This window comes from Macrobrachium nipponense, chromosome 37, assembly GCF_015104395.2.
Source record: "Macrobrachium nipponense isolate FS-2020 chromosome 37, ASM1510439v2, whole genome shotgun sequence".
Taxonomy (NCBI): Eukaryota; Metazoa; Arthropoda; class Malacostraca; order Decapoda; family Palaemonidae; genus Macrobrachium; species Macrobrachium nipponense.
The window spans coordinates 40,287,707-40,303,553 of NC_061097.1; the positions used below are offsets into that span (position 1 = coordinate 40,287,707).

The 15,847-nt window shown below is 40.9% G+C and overlaps 1 protein-coding gene across 2 annotated transcripts in view; it reads left to right on the top strand.

Annotated features, from left to right (window-relative positions):
• LOC135209177 (trafficking protein particle complex subunit 8-like) overlaps positions 1–15,847 on the top strand; it is a gene marked incomplete in the record, with an annotated part of 65,442 nt that overhangs the window by 6,870 nt on the left and 42,725 nt on the right. For both annotated transcript variants that reach the window (XM_064241855.1, XM_064241857.1), the window contains 3 exon segments: positions 7,402–7,568; positions 14,456–14,605; positions 14,782–15,487. In XM_064241855.1, the coding sequence (XP_064097925.1) occupies positions 7,402–7,568; positions 14,456–14,605; positions 14,782–15,487 (1,023 nt within the window).

Genomic DNA, 15,847 nt, shown 5'->3' on the forward strand with positions numbered 1-15,847 from the left:
GACGGTTCTCTCAAGTCTGGCAGGTCGAGCAAGCTGCTTCCACCTCCTCTGCTGCGACAGCGGCGTTTTTACGTGCCATCTGAGGACCCGATGCCGCCCAAAACAGGTGAACCCGGAGTTAGCCAGGCTGACTCCGGTGTGTCTCTGCAGCAGCTCCTGTCCGAGAACCTATGGTTTCTCGCAGCAAGAGGCACTCGGCCTTGGAATCTACTGCCATGGCAGCTTTCCAGGCCGTCTCCTGGTTAGATCTGTGGTCCCTCACAGTATCTAAGGTCGCAGCCAACTCCGGGGGGGGAATTTTCTCCCGAAGATGACTCGGCCTTTAGGAGACTTGCCAGTCTGGGGGAAGAGCCATCTCCTTCCTTGCCCACCAGACGGTGAACCTGTGGGCCAACCATGGTTCTCCGACGTAGGGACGCTGTCCTTACTCGGGTTTCCAAGGCGGCCGGGCGTGAAGCGGCGTTGGGACTTTCGCAACGGACCTTTACGAGTTCCACGTCTCTCTTCCCAGGAGAGATGGTGGACGCTGCGGTGGACAGACGGCGCACTGACGACAGTGACCGTCTGGTTCACCAGGCGTCTCGAAGGCTTCTGGGCAGCCTCGGGACTGCGGCCAAGTCAAAGAGCTCGGCTAGCGCTTCCTCGGTGGCTAAGACGGTAGCTGCGTCGAAGCCCCGGGGAAAGACTCCTGTCTTCTTCGACTTCTACAAAGGGGAGCCGTAACCAGCCCTCCTTCCAGCCTCCTCCTCCCGTGGAGGCTCTGGGAAGAAGTCGAAGAAAGGGGGGAAACGCTAGAGACGGCGTTCCCCCTCACCTGCTGCCGGAAGGAAGGGGGGGTGTGCCTGGCCAGCCATTGGGCAACTTGGCAGCGCTACGGCGCCGAGACCTGGATTGTAGATGTCCTTCGGGAGGGATATCTATTACCCTTCGAATCTCGGCCACCCCTCACCTCCAACCCGGTCCAACAGCAGTCGTACGTTCCAGGGTCATCGAAGGACGTAGCATTGAGACAGGAGATCAAGACCATGCTGAGCAAGAGAGCTGTAGAAATCGTCACGGATCAGTCACCGGGCTTTTACAGTCGACTCTTCCTGGTGGAAAAGTCTACGGGAGGCTGGCGCCCGGTGATAGATCTCTCTCCTCTGAACCGGTTTGTTCGCCAGACCCGGTTCACGATGGAGACGCACGTTCAGTGCTCGACTCCATCAGGGAGAACGATTTCATGCTTTCAGTGGACGTGAAGGATGCGTATTTCCAAATACCCATTCATCAGTCCTCCAGAAAGTAGTACCTCCCGCTTCATCCTCGACGGGACGGTGTACCAGTTCAGGGCACTTTGCTTCGGTCTCTCAACCGCCCCACAGGTGTTCACTCTGGTGTCTGCTTGGGCCCATTCGCACGGGATACGTCTGATGAGGTATCTCGACGATTGGTTAGTCCTGGCGAGCTCCCGCTCGCAGTTGCTACAGACAGGGATCGACTGCTCGAGTTCTGTCGCGATCTGGGGATCGTTGTGAACTTCGAAAAGTCCGATCTCGAGCCCAAGCAGAGGATGAAGTACCTGGGTATGCTGATCGACACGGTAGCAGGGCGAGTCTTCCCCGCAGACTCGCGGATCAGCAGACTCAGGGAGGCAGCCAACCAGTTCCTGTCTCGGCAGGAACAGGTAGCTCAGCGATGGCAAGTCGTGATCGGACACCTGTCGTCACTCGAGAAGTTAGTCCCTCACGGGCGTCTTCACCTGCGGTCTCTTCAGTGGAGACTAAAGGAGAGTTGGTCACAGGCGACGGATCCCCCAAGCTTTCCAGTGTCACTGACACCGGAGGTGAGGCAGGACCTAGCCTGGTGGCTGGACGACAGGAACCTCTTAAGAGGAGTGCCTCTGCGCACTCCCCCCCCGGACATGCAGCTGTTCTCAGACGCATCGACCGAGGGATGGGGCGCACACCTGGAGAGTTGCTGACTTCAGGAGTGTGGGACGAGAACGACAAGCACCTTCACATCAATGTACTGGAACTCAAGGCAGCGTTCCTCGCTCTCCAAGAGTTCCAGGACCGCTTGATGGGACACTCAGTGGTGTTGATGTGCGACAACACCACGGTAGTGGCCTACGTCAACAAACAGGGGGGCGGGGGGCCTAGTGTCTCTCCCGTTGTACCAGTTGACTCGGCAGTGCACGAGTGGGCCCAGGCACACTCAATAGAGCTGTCGGCACGCTACATTCCCATGGGAACGAGGAATGTAGTAGCAGACACGCTCAGCCGTCGGGATCAGGTGATAGGGACCGAGTGGTCTCTACACCAGGACGTGGCGGAAAGGCTCTTCGACCTGTGGGGGGGCGACCAGTCGTGGATCTGTTCGCCACACCCGCACAACAGGAAGCTCCAGGTGTTCTTCTCGGCCGTGCCGGACCCATGGGCAGCTGCAAGAGGACGCTCTTCAACACCCGTGGGACAACCTCTTCGTCTATGCCTTTATCCCCCATTCAGCCTGATTCGCAAGGTGATCAGTCGAGCACTGGTCACCCCGAATCTCAGGATGATACCTGGTGGCTCCCAAATGGCCACAGGCCATTTGGTATCCGGACCTGCTGGCTCTTCTTGCAGGAGAACCGAGAGAGATTCCCCCTTGGCACAACCTTCTCCGCCCAGCCACACGTCGAGCGGTACCACCGAGCAGTCCAGTCCCTAGTCTTCACGGCTGGCTGTTATCCACCATCTCTTGCGAACGAGAGGCTTTTCTCGTAGCGCAGCAACAGAGATGGCTGGAAAACGTCCGTCAGTCCTCTGCAGCTGTGTACCAGGGGGAAGTGGGCCGGTCTTCTGTGGTTGGTGTCGTAGACGGGGTCTATCTCCTCTCAGAGCCACTCTTCAGCAGGTAGCGGATTTCCTCGTTTTTCTTCGCCGAGAGAAGCTCCTCTCAGTCCCCACAGTCCAAAGGATACAGAGCCGCCCTGGCTCTCGTCCTGAAACTGAGGGGATTGGACATCTCGAACTCGTTCGAGATCTCCTTGCTTATGAGGAGCTTCGAAAGGTCTTGCCCACCTAGGGAACTCAGGCCCCCTGCGTGGGATGTGACTCTCGTCCTTAGGAGTTTGACTCGAAAGCCGTTCGAGCCACTCCGAGAGTCGTCAGACAGGGATCTGACCCTCAAGAACCCTCTTCTTGCTGGCCCTGGCATCGGCGAAGAGAGTAGGGGAACTTCATGGTCTTTCCTATGATGGTTCGACACCTCCTAGGGGATGGGAATCTGGTGACCTCCGAGTTTCGTCCCGAACTTCGTTGCGAAGACTCAGAAACCGTCGGTCCCTGACGACAGGTTCGAGTCCTTCACGATTCCCTCCCTAATGGACTTCACCGATAATGATGCGGATGAGATGTGCTTTGTCTGTGAGGGCGCTACGGCGCTATCTGAAGAAAACTCGACACCTCAGGCCTGATGTCGACGCCTCTTCGGTTAGCACCGGGGTAACCAAGAAAGAAGTGATCCAAGAACACTCTTTCATTCTGGCTGCGTGAGGTCATCAGGAGGGCGTATGAGGCTGATGGTAGTGACGACATCCGTACGTCCCGTCCGAGAGCTCACGAAGTCAGAAGTATTGGCCCCTCGTTGGCGTTTCGTAAGAACTTCTCCGTGGCGCAGGTCCTGAAAGGGCCAGGGGTGTGGGGTACTAAAACCCAGACATAACCTTTAACGTCCGTTTCTTACCTTCGGGATATTGCCAACAGGTCCCTTTGGATACCCTTTTCCTTGGGGATCCCGGGTGGTGGCTGCTCAAACAAGGTTGTGTAGCAAACCCAGACCCTCGCAGGTCTGAAACAGCATCGAGTCCTGGTGTGACTGTGTGGATGGATGTGTGAATGAGTGAGTGACTGGCTCCCTCTTCCCGTCTTTTTCCTCCTCCTCTACCTGTGGGCAGAGGGCCACGGTCGTCACTACGCTGGATGAGGACGAGATGCAGGTGAGCTATATGACAGAGCCCCATCCTATCCCTTTCACTAGGGATAGGAGCAGAATATCCACCACTTCCTCCTACAAGGGGGGGGAAGTGGATGCCTACAAGAGTCAAACCCATGACTTTATATTTGCTCCTGTACAGGAACAAGTTCTTACATTGCTGGTACGAAGAGATACGCTTGCCTCTCTCTTAGTACTCGGTCCAGAGGTCTGACCATTGATCCTGCGGTGCACACCCGATCAATCGGACAGAGGCTTGGATCCCTCCCTCGCTCTTACGACCAGGGGAGACTTCCAAGGTTGGGCGAACACCAGTCTGTTCACAAAAGACTCAGATTCCTCCCACCAAGAAGTGAGTCTTCCTATTGTAAAAGGACGAGGAAGGTTTTGTATGCCGTGTCGGAACAAATGACAATTTGTCCAAAATTGCATTTTTCCTAACTATACAAACCTGAGGTCCTTTTACACATAGCCCCACCTCATGCCACCCCTCACTCTGCAGTTTTTGCTTGGGCCAAAAGCAAAAGTGATTTGTTTACCTCCCAGTCGCGCGCGCGCCTGTCGGACAAGCAGTTAACTACCGAACCCCTTGTTCGAAAGCTTACGACCTATCCAGCTGCCGCTAGTACCTTCCTATTGTAAAAGGACCTCAGGTTTGTATAGTTAGGAAAAATGCAATTTTGGACAAATTGTCATTTTTGCGCTATCATATATCGCATTATTTATATATGATAATGATATTTTTTTTCATTTCTGATGGTTGCATACTAAACTTCAGCCAATGACAAAAAAAGGAGCCAAAAATGATCTCTTAACCCTCTTACGCCGATTGGACGTATTAAACGTCGAGTCAAAATGTCTCCCGTATGCCGATTGGACGTATCATACGTCGGCTCAAAAAAGTTTTTTTAAAAATTCGCGGAAAAATACTTATAGGCCTACCAGCCGAAAACTTTTGTATCACGCGCCTTGGGGGATGCTGGGAGTTCACGGATCAAGGCGTTGTTTTGTTTACAATCGCTACGCAGGCGCGCAAGCGCGAATTTCTTTCTTATCGCACTAAAAAGTATCAGTGACACATCTCTGAAATTATTTTGTCACTTTGACATAATTATTGCACCATTTTAAATTATCCTTTACATGAAGTATTATATATGAAAATGTGCGCAATTTCATGCACAATACAACTAAAAAATACTCATGATTGTAGCTTTTATCAATTTTGAAATATTTTCATATAAATAACGATAAGTGCAAAAATTTCAACCTTCGGTCAAATTTGACTCTACAGAAATGGTCGAGAAACGCAATTGTAAGCTAAAATTCTTATATTATAGTAATATTCAATCATTTGCCTTCATTTTGCAACAAATTGGACGTCTCTAGCACAATATTTCGATTTATGGTGAATTTATGAAAAAACTTTTTCCTTACGTTCGTGCGATAACTCTTCCGATAAATTTTTTCGTGCGATTGTCCTAATGTTTGCACCCTTTTAAATTTGCCGTTACATAAAGTTTTATATATGGAAATGTGCGCAATTTCATGCACAATACAACAAAAAACAACCCATGGTTGTAGCTTTTTATCAGTTTTGAAAATATTTTTCATATAAATAACGTTAAGTGCAAAAAATTTCAACTTTCGGTCAACTTTTTGACTCTACCGAAAATGGTCGAAAACGCAATTGTAAGCTAAAACTCTTTATATTCTAGTAATATTCAATCATTTACCTTCATTTTGCAACGACTTGGAAGTCTCTAGCACAATATTTTGATTTATGGTGAATTTATGAAAAAAAAAAATTACGTTCGCGCGGTTTAACTCTTCCGAAAAAATCAGAATTTTTTTGTGCGATTGTCGAAATGTTTGCACCCTTTAAAATTAGCTGTTACATAAAGTTTTATATATGAAAATGTGCGCAATTTCATGTAGAATACAACTAAAAATGATTGAAGGTTGTAGCTTTTCTCTCTTTTCGAAATATTTGCATATAAATCACGATAAATAGAAAAAAAACCACGTTCGGTCAAATTTGACTCTACCGAAATAGTTGAAAAACGCAATTGTAAGCTAAAACTCTTACGGCCTAGTAATATTCCGTCATTTTTTCTTCATTTTGAAACAAATTTGAAGTCTCTAAAAACAATATTGTGATTTATGGTGAATTTTTGAAAAATATATTTACCTTCACTCCGCGCGCGATTCGCGGCCGCAAGTCTCCGAAATACGTACATGGCATATCCTAATATTTGCTCCTTTTCATATTAGCCTTTTTATAGAGTTTCATATATCAAAATGTGCGCAAATTCATGAAGAATACAATAAAAAATAATTGAAGGTTGTAGCTTTTTCCATCTTCGAAATATGTGCATATGAAAAAATATATATATTAAAATTTCGACATTCGGTCAAATTTAACTCGTCCGAAATGGTCGAAATCTGCAATTCTAATCTAAAACTCTTACAGTATCGTAATATTCAATCATTTGTCTTAATTTTGAAACAAATTGGAAGTCTCTAGAACATTATTTAGAATTACGGTGAATTTTTGAAAATAACATTTTTTTACGTCCGCTCGTTACGAATTCGTACATCATTTTGTGATAATATTTTTCCGGTGTTGCTTTTATTGTTTTACTATGTATTATATATCAAAATGATTGCAATTTAGTGTACAATACAACGAAAAAAAAAAAACTCGTTAGCTTTGACCGTTTTTTGCACAGCGTGATTTGAATACAATTATCTATGAATTTTTTTTCTTTTTCGCTACCATATATCGCATTATTTACATATGATAATGATATTATTTTTCATTTCTGATGATTGCATACTAAACTTCAGGCAATGAAAAAAAAATGAGCCAAAAATGAACTCTTAATCTTCAAAACTAAGCGCGCTGTGATTTTTTGAAAAAATTATTTTTTCCGGTTCCGCGCTCACTCCAAACCGGCGCCGGCATACAGGAGAGGTTTTGATTTTTAGGGCTTCGGCGTAAGAGGGTTAATCTTGAAAATAAGTGCGCTGTGATTTTTTGAAAAAAATATTTTTTCCGCTTCCGCGCTCACTCTGAAACACCTCCGGCACACGGGAAACAATTTTTTTTTTTACCGCTTCGGCGTAAGAGGGTTAAGTTGTTAACTTATTTATTCTTTTCCAATTATGTACCTATCTCCTCTTTCTCTATTTCCTATTACTACCTTCTGTTACTCCTTTCAAATGAACACTGTTCAAGTCAGTTGCCCCTGTTGGCTTCTTCCATGTGAATGTGGTTTGTCTGCTGAGTAATGAAAGGAAGGTCTAGTCTAGTATTTGTTACTGCATTGAATATAAGGTAGCAAAAACATAGTCTGAATTTGAAGTAAAACTTTGACTGTTTTGTTAGGTTAAGGAAAGGTCTTACATTTCCCTGCTTGTAAACAAGAATAATTTCTACCTCAGGTCATTGCAAGCACGAGCGAAAATCCCTTGGATCAGCTAAATCGTTTGTCGCAGTATCAGCACCAACAGCACCACCAGACCCCAGCCCGTTTTCCAAAGTGGTTTTCACCGAACATTCTGAAGTTTTATCTTTTGATTCATGACGTAGCTGCGGGAGACGTTCATAGGTAAGTTGTTTACAAGGGTTTTCTTAAAATGGCTGCTAATAGGAGATTTAAAATAGTTTATTGATTATGTCATGCAAATGTAACTTATGGGCAGTGTCATAGATAACCTTTGAAACTGTTTACTGTAGTACATTAACTTTACATAGTTGACTACCACTTATTCCTAAGTTTCATATAGTTTTTGGTATTTGAAATATTATAATGAGCAATCATTGTTGTTTTAAGAGGGTCTCTGTGGTGTTTGAACTACTATTAGAGTAGGCAGTTATAAGCATTTTAGAAGTGTCCTTGGTGTTTTAACTGTTAAATTAGGTAGTTATAAGCATTTTAGAGAGGCTGTTTGGTGTTTGAACTATTAAAATAGGCAGTTATAAGCATTTTAGAGGGGCTGTTTGGTGTTTGAACTGTTAAAATAGGCAGTTATAAGCATTTCAGAGGGGCTCTATGGTGTTTGAACTGTTAAAATAGGCAGTTATAAGCATTTTAGAGGGGCTGTTTGGTGTTTGAACTGTTAAAATAGGCAGTTATAAGCATTTTAGAGGGGCTCTGGTGTTTGAACTGTTAAAATAGGTAGTTATAAGCATTTTAGAGGTGTCCTTGGTGTTTTAACTGTTAAATTAGGTAGTTATAAGCATTTTAGATGAGGGTCCTTGGTGTTTGAACTGTTAAAATGAGGCAGTTATAAGTATTTCAGAGGGGCTGTTTGGTGTTTGAACTGTTAAAATAGGCAGATATAAGCATTTTAGAGGGGCTCTTTGGTGTTTGAACTGTTAAAATAGGCAGTTATAAGCATTTTAGAGGGGCTCTTTGGTTTGAAACTGTTGGCAAAATAGGCAGTTATAAGCATTTAGAGGGGCTCTTTGGTGTTTGAACTTGTTAAAAAAGGCCTTTATAAGGGGCCCCCCAAATTTTTTAGAAGGGGAGGGCTTTGGTGTATGAACTGTTAAAATAGGCATTATAAGCATTTCAGAGGGGCGTTGGGTGTTTGAACTGTTAAAAATAGGCAGTTATAAGCATTTTTAGAGGGGCTGGCTTTTTGGTGTTTGAAACTGTTAAAAATAGGCAGTTATAAGCATCTAGAGGGGGCTGTTTGTTTGTTTGTTTTGAACTGTTGTTAAAAATAGCAAAATAGCAGTTATAAAAAAAAAGCATTTTAGAGTGGACTTCTTTGTTTGTGTTTGAACTGTTAAAAATAGGCAGTTATAAGCATTTTAGTTAGTGATTGTTTGTGTTGAAACTGTTTAAAATAGGCAGTTATATCATTTTAGAGTGGTTGGGTTGGTGTTTGGTCTTTGTTAAAATAAGGCATGTTAATAAGCCATTTTAGAGTGGCTGTGTTTGAAAACTGGGAAAATAGGCAGTTATAAAGCATTTAGAGTGGCTTGTTTGGGTGTTTAAAAGACTGTTAAAAATAGCAGTTATAAGCATTTTAGAGGGGTCTTTGGTGTTTGAATGTTTAAAATAGGCAAGTTTTTTTTTTAGGGGCAGTTATAAAAAGCATTTTAAGAGTGGGGCTCCTTTGGTGTTTGAACTGTTAAAATAGGCAGTTATAAGCATTTTAGAGGGGCTGTTTGGTGTTTGAACTGTTAAAATAGGCAGTTATAAGCATTTTAGAGTGGCTGTTTGGTGTTTGAACTGATAAAATAGGCAGTTAAAAGCATTTTAGAGTGACTCTTTGGTGTTTGAACTGTTAAAATAGGCAGTTAAAAGCATTTTAGAGTGACTCTTTGGTGTTTGAACTGTTTAAAAATAGGCAGTTATAAGCATTTTTAGAGTGACTCTTTGGTGTTTGAACTGTTAAAATAGGCAGTTATAAGCATTTTAGAGGGGCTGTTTGGTGTTTGAACTGTTAAAATAGGCAGTTAGAAGCATTTTAGAGGGGCTATTTGGTTTTTAAACTTAAAATAGGCAGATATAAGCATTTTAGATGGGGTCTTTGGTGTTTGAACTTTTAAAATAGGCAGTTATAAGCATTTTAGAGTGGCTCTTTGGTGTTTGAACTGTTAAAATAGGCAGTTAAAAGCATATTAGAGGGGCTCTTTGGTGTTTGAACTGTTAAAATAGGCAGTTATAAGCATTTTGGAGTGGCTGTTTGGTGTTTGAACTGTTAAAATAGGCAGTTATATGAATTTTAGGGGGGCTCTTTGTTGTTTGAACTGTTAAAATAGCTAGTTATAAGCATTTTAGATGAGGGTCTTTGGTGTTTGAACTGTTAAAATAGGCAGTTATAAGCATTTTAGAGGGGCTGTTTTGGTGTTGAACTGTTAAAATAGGCAGTTATAAGCATTTTAGAGTGGTCTGGTGGTTGTTTTTGAACTGTTAAAATAGGCAGTTATAAGCATTTTAGAGGGGCTCTTTGGTGTTTGAATTGTTAGAATAGGCAGTTATAAGCATTTCAGAGGGGCTGTTTGGTGTTTGAACTGTTAAAATAGACAGTTATAAGAATTTTAGAGGGGCTCTTTGGTATTTGAACTGCTAAAATAGGCAGTTATAAGCAGGTTTAAGCTTCTTTGTGTTTGAACTGTTTAAAAATAGGGCAGTTATAAGCATTTTAGAGGGGCTCGTTTGGTGTTTGAACGTTAAATAGGCAGTTGCAAGTCAATGCATTTCAGAGGGGCTCCGTTTGGGGTGTGTTTGAATTGTTAAAATAGGCAGTTATAAGCATTTCAGAGGGGCTGTGGGTTCTTTGTTTGTTTGGAATGTTAAAATATTTAGGCAGTTAGTTGGAAGTTATAAAGCATTTTAGAGGGGCTCTGGTGTTTGAACTATTGAAATAGGCAGTTATAGGCATTTTAGTTGAGGGTCCTTGGTGTTTGAACTGTTAAAATAGGCAGTTATAAGCATTTTAGAGGTGTCCTTGGTGTCTGAACTGTTAAAATAGGTAGTTATAAGCATTTTAGAGTGGCTGTTTGGTGTTTGAACTGTTTAAATAGGCAGTTATAAGCATTTAAAGGGGCTCTTTGGTGTTTGAACTGTTAAAATAGGCAGTTATAAGCATTTTAGAGGGGCTGTTTGGTGTTTGAACTGTTAAAATAGGCAGTTATAAGCATTTTAGAGTGGCTCTTTGGTGTTTGAACTGTTAAAATAGGCAGTTATAAGCATTTTAGAGGGGCTGTTTGGTGTTTGAACTGTTATAATAGGCAGTTATAAGCATTTTAGAGTGGCTCTTTGGTGTTTGAACTGTTAAAATAGGTAGTTATAAGCATTTTAGAGGTGGTCCTTGGTGTTTGAATTGTTAAAATAGGTAGTTATAAGCATTTTAGAGTGGTTGTTTGGTGTTTGAACTGTTAAAATAGGCAGTTAAATGCATTTTTAGAAGGAATTTGATATTCACAGGTAGATGTGGTATGCATCCCTTGTGAATACCGGGGGACAGCTCTATTGATTTTGTTGTGCAAATGTAACTTATGGACAGTGTCAGAGAAAGCCTATAACTGTTTACTTTTGTACAGTTACTTTAACATAGTTGATAACCACTTACTCTAAGTTGACTCCCACTTACTCCAAAATAAACTTAAATAAAATATCCACTTTTGGAAATGTAGTTTTCATGTACATTCATGATACAGGCAGTCCCTGGTTATCAGGAAACTCTGTTAATGGCAATCAGGTTTTATGGGGCTAGACCATAAGGGGCCGGGTATCGGTTATTGGCGCCATAAGATGCCAATGATAGAATTATGGTGACATAATGTACCTAACGAAGGCACCATTAACCGAAACTCGGCACCATAAGCACCATAAATCGCTGAGTTTCGGTTAACCCTTAAATGCCGAGTGGACGTATTTTACGTCGACATATAAAAGTTTTTTAAAAATTCGCGGAAAAATGCTTATAGGCCTACCAGCCAAAAACTCTTGAATTACGCGCCTTGGGGGATGCTGGGAGTTCACGGATCAAGGTGTTGTTTTGTTTACAATCGTTACGCAGGCACGCAAGCGCGAATTTCTTTCTTGCCGCACTAAAAAGTGTCGGCGACACGTCTACGAAATTATTTCGTCACTTTGACATAATTTTTTGTACCATTTTAAATTAGCCGTTACATGGAGTGTTATATATAAATGTGTGCATTTTTATGTAGAATACAGCAAAAAAATACTCATGATTGCAGCTTTTATCAGTTTTGAGATATTTTCATATAAATAACGATAAGTGCCAAAATTTCAACCTTCGGTCAAATTTGACTACCAAAATGGTCGAAAAATGCAATTGTAAGCTAAAACTCTTATATTTTAGTAATATACAATCATTTACCTTCATTTTGCAACAAATTGGAAGTCTCTACCACAATATTTCGATTTATGGTGAATTTATGAAAAAACTTTTTCCTTACATCCGCGCGGTAACTCTTCGGAAAAAAATCATACGTGCAATTGTGGTAATGTTTGCACCATTTTAAGTCAGCTGTTACATAAAGTTTTATTTTTTGGAAATGTGTGCAATTTCATGCACAGTACAACTAAAAACAACCCATGGTTGTAGATTTATCAGTTTTGAAATATTTTCATATAAAAAATTATAAGTGACAAATTTTCAACCTTCGGTTAACTTTGACTCTACCGAAATGGTCGAAAAACGGAATTGTAAGCTAAAACTCTTATATTCTAGTAATATTCAATCATTTACATTCATTTGGCAACAAATTGGAAGTCTCTAGCACAATATTTCGATTTATGGTGAATTTATGAAAAAAATAACATTTTCCTTACGTCCGCGCAGTAACTCTTCCAAAAAATTCATACATGCGATTGTGGTAATGTTTGCACCATTTTAAATTAGCTGTTACATAAAGTTTTATGTATGAAAATGTGTGCAATTTCATGTAGAATACAACAAAAAATAATTGAATGTTGTAGCTTTTCTTATTTTCGAAATATTTGCATGTAAATCCCGATATATAGAAAAAAACCACGTTCGGTCAACTTTGACTCTACCAAAATGGTCGAAAAACGCAATTGTAAGCTAAAACTCTTACAGTCTAGTAATATTCAGTCATTTATCTTCATCTTGAAACAAATTCGAAGTCTCTAGCACAATATTTAGATTTATGGTGAATTTAAAAAACTTTCCTTCCCTCCGCTCGCGGATTCTCCGCCGCAAATCTCCGAAATGCGTATGTCGCATTCTCGGAATATTTGCTCCGTTTCATAATAGGAATTTCATTGAGTTTTATATATGAAAATGTGCGCAATTTCATGTAGAATAAAACTATAAATATTTGAAGGTTGTAGCTTTTTTAATTTCCGAAATAATTGCATATAAAAAAATATATAAAAAAATTCGACATTTGGTCCACTTTAACTCCTCAGATATGGTCAAAAACTGCAAGTGTAAGCTAATACTCTTACAGTATAGTAATATTCAATCATTTGTCTTCATTTTGAAAGAAATTGGAAGTCTCTAGGACAATATTTAGATTTATGGTGAATTTTTGAAAAAAATATTTGTTTACGTCCGCTCGTTACGAATTCATGTATCATTTTGTGATAATATTTTCTCTGTGTTGCTTTTATCGTTTTGCAATGTGTTATATACCAAAATGATTGCAATTTAGTGTACATTACAACGAAAAAAATATTAAGTCGTTACCTTTAACCGTTTTGCGCATAGCGCGATTTGAATACAATTATATATGAAATTTTGTTTTCGCACTATCATATATCACATTATTTATATATGATAATGATAATTTTTTTATTTTTGATGGTTGCATACTAAACTTCAGGCAATGTCAAAAAAAGGAGCTGAAAATTAACTCTTAATCTTGAAAACTAAGCGCGCTGTGATTTAAAAAAAAATATATTTTTTCCACTTCCGCGCTCACTCCGAGACCCCCCCGGCACACGAAAGACGATTTTTAATATACTCCTTCGGCGTTTAAGGGTTAATGGCAGTTTTCGCTTCTCAGCATCCCGCCAAGAACGGAAACACCCCACTCTAAAAATGCTTATACATGAGTATTTTAATAGTTTTATCAAAAAAACTTAATTTAATCACAAAAATATATGAAAATAAAGAATTTGGGAATATTTCTCAGTGGAAATTACTGCGAATGGGTGATTTTCTGCAAATAATAGTAGATACGGCCCATAGAAAAGTCTACGAATGGGTGAGTACGGGAATTGTGAGTCCGCGAATTGCGGGGGTCGATTGTACCTCTATACAAGAGTGTCTGGTGTGTACTTAGGAAAAAACAAATGACAAAAAATGTGCTGTTACTAGCAATTAGAAGTACTTTCCATAGTCCTCAAGCATTAACCTTTCCATAACAGCAAGCATCCTCTCATGCGCAAAAATGATAAAGGAGAGAAGCAGGCTATATCATACAATAACCATTATTGTATGCCATGATATTTAGATGAATTTTGCTGGGGTAAACATTCAGATCACTTAAATGGGCCATAAAGAACATATAACTTACCAAGAGGTACTATGTTTCCCCATCCCAGTATATTTTGTAAATATGTGTTCATGAATATACACTCAGGGATTGTTGCAGATTTAAATTATCTTTTATTATATTATGTATGTGAGCTGCAATTGTAATTTTGGAAAATATAGCAGAATAAAGAGTTATGGCTTCGTGAGCACTGTTAAAATGCCGTTAACAGCGAAAAACCGACTTATGGAGGAAATCAACTTACAGCATGGCACTGGAACAGATCCCCCACTGTAAGTCAAGGACACACTGTGTATACATTTTGCCAGGCCTGTAAGGTTTGAAGAACTTAGTTGCCCAGATAATTATGTATTTAAAATTTGTTAAAATGAATGAGTATGTAGTGCAACAACTTTAAGGCCTAACTTAATTCTGGTATAAAATCCCTCTACTTTATATTTAAAGTTATATTGAATTATGTATACCATACTGCATCATATATTGCAGATCAGATCAGTTGTATGAACAGATGACTAGTATGTATGGGAGTGTGAATTGCCACATTTTGAAAATAAATTCAAGACAAGCCGATCAAGGTGATTTGCATCTTCCCGATCCTTGGAGTCAATTTTTGATCCAGCGTGCATCTATTGACCCGTAAGTGTTTGACCTTTTGTAGTCCAATTACACTTTCTGAAACAAAGAACTGGTCATACAAGTCTCATGGGTATTTCATTATTAGCTGTTGTTTACTTCACTTTGGATACCCAAACCTGAAATCTGAAACACTGCATAGAAATCAAAGGTTTCATCTGTATTTGACATTCTTTCAGTGGAGGCAGTAGCTCAGAAACAAGCAGTGGCACAGGGACGCCCCGTGAAGATGTAAGTGGCCTCCCTTCTCGTGTGACAGAAGGGGACACCACTGATAACTGTGAACCGATTCATCCTTTGTCTCCTGTGGCACCCCCAGAAGAGGAGAAAAATGGAAAGTTTGATATGATGCCAGGGGTGGAGATATCAGCAGATGTCCCTGTCCTAGTCAATAGACCTACCTTACCAACAGGTGTGACTCAACATCATGGTGGATGCCTGACAACGCAAGATGTTGATGCTATTCGAACTTTTGTGAATGATTTCTGCATTAAAGCTCTGATTCCTCATGTGGAGAGACAGATCAGATATTTGAATGAAGCTGTAACTAATCGGTCACGTTCAAAATCACTCTTGAGTGCCACTAGACGCTGGTTAGGCGGGAATAAAAGTCCGGGAAGTGCTACGAATTCTGTCATTTACAGTCCTGAAGCCACAGAGCTTCAAACAAGAAGACTTGGTGATTTGTGCTTCATGTTTGGTTTGTATGAGTTGGCATATAGTTCATATCATACAGCCAAAAATGACTTTAAGAGTGACCAAGCATGGTTGTATTTTGCTGGTGCTCAGGAAATGGCTGCCCTGGCTGCCTTTATGAACAACAGTGCTGATTATCCAAAACGCTACTTAGAGGGGAGTTTACAAACTTACCTGAATGTGTGCAAGGTAAGCATCTTATTATGTTTCTTAGTGGTTCAATTTTAGTTTCATATTGCTGCAAACGAAGCTACTTGTTAGATTTTTTAATTACTTTATTTAGTTATTGATTTCAAAGACTCCAAGTAGTGTTTGCAAGCAAGTGCCTCCATCTCGCATTTATATTCTATGGTTGATTTACATGTAAATTATAGTGTTGTCTTTTTTAATGGATAAACCAGTACTTCTTTAGTAAGCTCCACAGTAGCTCCCCATAAGTAAGTGATATTACTCAGTAGTTATATATTTGCCTGTATGACCTAAATTCATATAGTACGTAATACAATGTTAATAGTACTTTTCATATAGTACGTAATACAATGTTAATAG